Here is a 7,500-nt window from a genome sequence, read left to right on the forward strand (position 1 = left end):
TTACTGGAAAACTGAAAGTATATTGCTGTCTGATCTTTTGTAAAATGAATATCAGTATATTTTCTGTCCCATTATAGATAATACTATGAGTCAAAACAGCATCTTTATAGCACTGTGGTGACATAAAAACTTATCTTGAAAAGAATGCTGTACAATATATAGTATAGTATTGTACATATAGTATTAAACAATTTAGAACAGTCACGTGTGCGGGTCTCACTCTCTTCATTGCTAATGTCAACTGCAATGACAAAAATACCATTACTGTGAAATCTTGTGTAACCATCAACAACCTTCAAGCTCCATGTCAAGTTACTAAATCATGCACTGATCATGAAAGCCTTTTTGAAAACGGGATTTACTTTTAGTTTTGATGAAGTTGAATTTAACAGCTCTGGTAAGTAATTAGTTTCATTTTATTCTAACGTATTACCATGACTACCATGTCTAGCATTGCAAAGCTTTAATGATATATGGGGCAATAATTTCACATTTTCATTTTTTTTTTTTCAATAAATAATTCTGACATTATATTACATTAATAAATACAATATCTGCAAATAAATAAGGTAATGCAGAAGAGACATGGGTTTATAGGCAGTGTTATCACTAGTTTAGTCTTACAGTGTTATCACTAGTTTAGTCTTACAGTGTTATCACTAGTTTAGTCTTACAGTGTTATCACTAGTTTACATGAAACTTAGAGTCTTACAGTGGCATTTATTGTTACAGATAGAGCTGAGATTGCTGCTGAGGTCTAAGAATGTGCCTTCCTCTAATTGCTATGAATCATTTGTGTTCATTCAGCTTGTTTCGTGTCCTTTTGAGATTTGTTTATTTGCATATGTATGCCACAGCGGCAATTACAAGAACATGGGAACGAGAGTGCAAAATATAATCATTCAACCAATTATTCATTCAAAACAAGGGCCGTAAACACAGGATGTCACTAGATGTTTAGCTTGCACCGGATCCCATCACAATTAAATTAGGTCGACATCAAAATAAGAAGGTAAACACAATGTTTTCCTGGGGCTTGCACATTGGGCTATTCTGGTTGTGTGATTAATTATGAGGCTTTTATTCCTTTCAGCCTTTTCGATCTCCAAACACATGGCCTTCCCGACCCACATGTCCCTTGTTGTTTTAGTCAGCAAACATTAACATGTGCTAATTTAGTTTTCCGGTTACCTTTTTCCCACGTTTCATTCAGAACCAGGTTGAGTAGCCGATGTGGCGCCAGCGGGCCACTGTGCATGTGAAGCCTTTCTGCTGACCACACATACCTCTGCACTGAACACTAGGATAGCTAGATGTATGTGTTACAGAAAACATGACTCTACCCCAGCAATAACATGGTTGACTCAATACATGATTTAATCAATAATTGTACGACTATTACTATATTGCTATTTTTAGGGTCATGCAACAATTACTTTTTAAGAATTGCTCTGAAACCCATTCAATCAAGAAAGCACTTCTGGGTTTACTCGATAATTTCAGTAATTCAGTTGCATTGCTAATGTTCCCATTCCCTTTAGTAGGTCTGGAGCTCCACTGGTCATACTGGTGGTTCATAATCAGCATGCCTTGCAAAAATTACACTGTTCTGTTGAGACTGCAAACAAATTACAAGATTGTGCTCCGCGATAAGTGGTCCACACAACTGCTGCAGTGAAATTCCCTCTGGGCTCCCCAGATTAAATCATTTTGCAGCTTCAGCTGAACAGCTAAGCAAATGCCAGTAACAAAACCGGCACTACACACGGCGCTCTGTGCCCAAGAGTACACTTTAGGTCAACTGACCTATTTACAATCTACAGGATATTGCCTTGAACGTGCTATTAGAAAGGGTAGAACTTATGTCCCGTTTGTGGCTAAGCTAACTTTTGTGTCAAACGGAATGACATGCTATGCTCAATATCCTGCCATAACCATTGACATAACTGCTGGGACATTATGCGTTAGTACACATACACTGTAATCCATAGCAATAAGCACACTAAAAAAGTAGGCTCTTCCAATCACCTTTGTGGCGAGAAGCACAACCCTGCACTGAAATCAATCCCCGGGAACTCTTATAAACGGGAGACGGATGTGAAGACTCAAACCCAGGGGAGCTACCATCTTAAAGGTGTCAGGGAGAGAGGTCTACTGACTGCAGTACTCTGCATCCACTGTCCACTGCAGATGGGCATGGAATATTAAAACGTATGTTTTAATCTTTGTTTGATTTCTATACTCCGATAAGGCAGCCGAAGAGGAGGCATGAGATTGGGCAGCAGAGCAGATCGAGATCTGTAGGCCTGCCTGCACCACATTGTGCACAGACAAAAAGCACACTAATTGATTTGAGTGCAGGGGAAACCCAGCCATCCTTTATGATAGCAGAATGATAAGTTGATGATAATTTGGAACTGCTGCACCAGTTTATGAAATAGTTTTCCATTGTACTTTCCTTTGCCAAAATGTCCCGAGCTGCTCTTTCAGACCCATTCGTTTTGGACAGGGAGAAGACAGATAGAGTGAATGAACACAGGACAAAATGGAGAGAAGGATAGAGAGAGCGAGAGTTTCCCACAGGAAGCATCCGATGCGTCATCTGCGCCATCTCGCCGGCGTCGCAGCCTTCTGGCGACAGACACGCTATCAATCCCAGAGTTCCCTGAGCCGCGGCCGGGAGACGGCAAACAGCTGGCCAGACGAGTCCATTAGACTACCTAATGATGGGCCCGCTCACGCTCGCGCTGGAGGGGGCTGAAGCAGGAAGTGATGGCGCAGGCTGAGGGATGCCAGGGAGTGGCCACTGGCAGGACACGCGGAAAAACGAGGAGGATGCAGAGCTGAGGGAGAGGGGGCTGACAGGAGACAAATGGGGTATGATGGGGGGAGCTGTGTGTGTGTGAGAGAGGGAGGGAGAAAAAGGGAGAAAGAGAGAGAGGGAGGGGAGAAAAAGGAATGGAAGGAGCAAATAAAACTATAGTGAGTTTTCGAAAAATGTCTCTTCGGAAGATGTCTCTTCAGCAGTTGGACGAAGGCATTGGACAAGTGAATAAGTTACTATATCAGTTACTTTATATTGCTCCTGTTAGGATCCAGGATAATAAAGTGAGTGCAGTGTTTCCCATACATTGACTAATCTGTGGCGGGGCGCCACAAAATCAAAATCGGCCGCCACAGATTAATATTCTATGTTTAATTTAATTTAATTTAAATTAAATATAAGATCAAATCCTTGCATTGGCATTGAGCTGCGCTTTTTACGCACGCAGCCTTTCCTTACCCCGCCCCACTCTCTCTCGTAGCCTGCTGCCCCTCCTCTGCATGTGCATTTAACAAAATATTCACGATTGTTGAAGCATTGTTGTTGCCACATAGAAGCATTGCATAGAAGACGTCTGGCTAAATTGTTATTAAATCCGCTCAGCATCGTGACCATTCTGCGCAAATTTGTTCAAAACTGCTGCATTGAATTTAACTCTGCTAAGGTCTTATCACAACATAGTAGGCTACATTGAAGAGACTAAACTAAGTTAAGTTATGCCATCAAGCAGTATCTCAAAGCTAACGTTAGAATACTGTTTGGATGTTGAATTTAGCAGGCTTAGCCTACTTACAGCTGCTTGTCAATTTCGTTGAAGGGCTCATTTTATTGACTCTGACACTGAATGTTTGCAAAATCCCGATGTAAATGGAAAAGTGTTTTCCAAAATTCAAAAGTGCTTGTCCCAAGGAGAAGTAGGAACCTTTATTTTAACTATGTACTGTAGAAAACGAATTGCATCCACACAACAGCAGCCTTATAAAGTTAACTGTGTTAATCACGAACGTCTTAAAGTGGCAGGCACTCAATTAGACCTATACACTTCCAAGATGATCTTACCGCCACAAATTGAATCCAATTCTGTGGGAAACACTGAAGTGAAACAGCATAGAAATTGTGTAGCAGTAACTAGCATAGCAGTGACTGTGTGGCACAGTTAGATTATGTGGACGTGGCACCGTTTGACCTGTAGAGAGAGGATAGGAAGAAACTCCCAAAATGTAAGGGCAGAGGAGAGGATGGTTCAACATCAGAGAAGGGGGGCAAGATGACCTGAGGTGGACGAAAGCCAGAGAGGACACAAATACTGGGAATGGGATACTAACCTGTGCTAACCTTCACATCAGACACTTTGTGGCTTCATTGAAGCAATCTCTCTACTTATTCAAGAAGGTCTGTGCAAGCATGCTAATCAACAGATGTAAAGCAAAATGCCGTCAAACTGACCTCAATCGGTATAAACCCCAAAGTCTTTACTGAGCATGTTTACCATGAATTATACATTAGTTATGATAATGTGTGTGTGTGTGTGTGTGTGTGTGTGTGTGTGTGTGTGTGTGTGTGTATGTGTGTGTGCTTTTGTTTGTCAGAGTGATTGCTCTCAGATACATTGAATTATGGCCCAAGCGGTATCCAGTTGTTTTCTATCCCAGGTGGATGTCCTGTGGGAGCGCACGCGGCACAAACTAGCCTGGCCAGTGGGCTGTGAACATCACAGTGCCAGTGTTTGCCTGCCCTCTAGGGCCCAGAGCGTTTGACCTCAGCACGACCCCTCTGACCCCCCGGCTCGCTCGGGCGGCGCGGCAGTGAGACGTGGGGGTCGCGGGGCGGGGGCAGGTGGGGCGTGTCGCACGGGGGACGGCCTCTCCCCGGCCGGGTTTAATGATGAGCGATGTCCTCCAATTAGACGCGGCGACAGCCCCCGATGCGCGACGCCATTAATCAAAGCCCCGCGTCGGCCGCAAGGAGCGAAATCACACTTTGATTTATGGCTCCCCCCGGTCTCCTATGCTCCTCTTCGGCCCTCTCTTCCGCTCTGTCTCCCTTTCTCTTCGTCTCTTCCTCTTCTCCCTCATGTGTCTCTTCTCTCTCTGTGTGTCCGGCTGCACTCCCTGGACGCGGCGGGGAGAGACTCTGTCGCCTCCGGTTTGGATGCCCCAACCTGACATTGCACTGGCCCCTCTCTCTCAGTGAAGTAAAGGTGACATGAGATGGATGAATCAACAAAGCCTCCTATACTCGTTTTCAGTTATATTATATTGCCTTACTTTTACACCAAAAGAAATTATCAGTTGAAATCAGTGGATGCGCTACAACGTAGATGACAAATTTTACCATGGGAGGCGCTTACTTTCTTGATTTTCTGACTCAGTAACCGCAGTCTCACATGACAACATTAAAAACTTATTTCTAAGTCTCACAATTCCATGGGTGTCAAGATGTAATCTCTATGGGAAACTGTGGACAGATACTGCAGCGACATATGACATGACTGCCAATTGAATTTCTTCACATATCTGATCACCTCATATTGATGTCCTGTCAGGGTATTTGTCAGGTATTGTCCAGATCTTGTACATATTGTACAGATTGTTTATGATAAGTCTAGCTGTTAGTATACAAAGCCATTCATTGCATGATTATGTTTCTATGGTTAACCCTGTTGTAACCCTCGATACAGAGTTCTTTTACATACATATCATATAATGTATCACATTTCTTGCTAAATGTTATGAGAGAAAACAAGACAATAGTCTACACTAATGAGGGCACGTCCATATTAACCATAAGCATACCAATATGCATGAAATATATAATATATAAATATAATATATAATAATTAGGGCTGTCAATCGATTAAAATAACTCTGTGATTAATTAATCTAAATTAATCGCATATATAATTTTTGCTGTGAAAGTATTTTATATATTTAAATTCAAATGAATTATTGAATAATCAACATTAGTGACATTAAAGTTCAAAAACTATTTTATTATTATTTTCACTGATCAAATAATGGCCATAATAATCTATGATATGACCTAATACGCTGAGGAAATAAATTCAAAAATGCTTCGGGAAGAAGTTTTTTTTCACATACAAGGCATTTCAGGCCACAGATATAACTTAGGGGACACAATGAAAATAAATTAACACTCCCCTCAATGTCAACACTATTTCTTTGCATTTATGTGCAACTTTAGAGTTGAAGAACTCCGGTGATATGCAAATTCTTTGCTGCAGACATTGCAGAGGACTTTATTTTAACACTTTATTTTTATCAACACCATCAGGCCGTTTTTTAAAAGTAAATGTTCCAATCAATGATCTAGGCAGCACATTTTCTTCTCTCTCCTTCATTTTACAGTCTAATGGTTACTTACTAGAACGGCTCGGGGTCAAAGGTCATACGGAATCGATTAATCTGCACTATTTAATTTAACCATTATTTTTTTTCAAATTAATTCATCGAAATTAATCAGTTATTTTGACAGCCCTAATAATAATGTGTTTATTTTTTTCTGACTTTGTGCTTTAGACTGATATTTTATAGTGTTTCACAGGGCTCTGGTTGTTAACGTTACATCTGGGTGCAGCAACAAAGCCCTCCAAAGTATTAGGGCATATGACCCTGTGCCTTAACAACAGCAGTTACTGTAGACATCCCTCCAGAATGCAATTACACACATCTCACACCGCCTCCAGGAAACATTAACAACCCTAAATTCAATATCTGCTCACTCTCACTCTAAAAGGACCTGGCGTCACCCCACGGCATGAGATAATGGCCGCGGCTGTCACCTTTTGGTGTTCACTGCCTGAGATCCATTAGCTACAAGAGGCTGTCTTGTACCACTGTACATATTGCCTTATACATGCTGCTTCCATAATAGTTAACAAAGCAAGTGCTCTTCTGTCGTGTTCAGTGGGAAGATACACAGACACATAGTAGACAAAGCACTCAATGTGGTTTCAGACAGTTGATGTTCAGTCACAGTCAACTTTATCGACTGGGATTGTTCCTTACTGGCACTGCACTGAGGGCATCTACGGGCTGGAACCATAATGCACAAACACAAACACACACACACAGGCACACACACACACACACACACACACACACACACACATTCTACACATGGCACTTACGCTATCAGCCTCTGCTTTGGAGTCATAATAGGTGATATCAGAGTCCTGCAAGAGAACAGAGGAAGGTTGGTGATTAGAATGAGGAAGAGATGTTATACAAGTTCCTGTGTGGGCTGGCAACTACACACCCATCAGCCAACTTGCATCTCAAAAAGAATCCCTCATCCCACCATTAAACCTGGTTTCACCAGGTATAGTGAGAACAGGCAGGAGCTCTTGAGTCTCTGAATACATATCTGTTGCTGTGGAATCACATACAGTAAATGTCAACGTGCAGAGTAAGATTACAGGCTCAGTGTTTTGCACAGACCCCAAATGGAAGTGTCTGCGGTGCTGGCTTGGCATCCTTGACTGAAAACTCCTACTAAATGGTTGTAAGTACACCTGCCATGTAATTGGGCCACCCTAGCGTGACACTGCCGGCAGGCTTGGGCTCTGCATACACAACATCACATTAAAGCAGATAATATGCTAAGTGTGATAGGCCCCACTGGAAAACTATTGCAATAACTGCACATGCCTTGGA

At 42.0% G+C, this 7,500-nt stretch overlaps 1 protein-coding gene across 2 annotated transcripts in view; it reads right to left on the reverse strand.

The window, feature by feature from the left end:
• cacna2d2a (calcium channel, voltage-dependent, alpha 2/delta subunit 2a) overlaps positions 1-7,500 on the reverse strand; it is a 210,424-nt gene that overhangs the window by 71,342 nt on the left and 131,582 nt on the right. Inside the window, exon 5 of one of the 2 annotated variants that reach the window (XM_076267983.1) lies at positions 6,975-7,019. The exons of the other annotated variant lie outside the window; for it this stretch is intronic. Coding sequence (XP_076124098.1) covers positions 6,975-7,019 — 45 coding nt within the window. The remainder of the gene's footprint in view (positions 1-6,974; positions 7,020-7,500) is intronic. 2 annotated transcript variants of the gene reach the window in all.

The sequence above is a fragment of the Alosa pseudoharengus genome, unplaced genomic scaffold, assembly GCF_046254945.1.
Source record: "Alosa pseudoharengus isolate Yale_2024_CS ecotype anadromous, Long Island Sound unplaced genomic scaffold, YU_APseudo_1.1 YU_APseudo_1.1_scf_5, whole genome shotgun sequence".
In the NCBI taxonomy this organism is placed as follows: Eukaryota; Metazoa; Chordata; class Actinopteri; order Clupeiformes; family Clupeidae; genus Alosa; species Alosa pseudoharengus.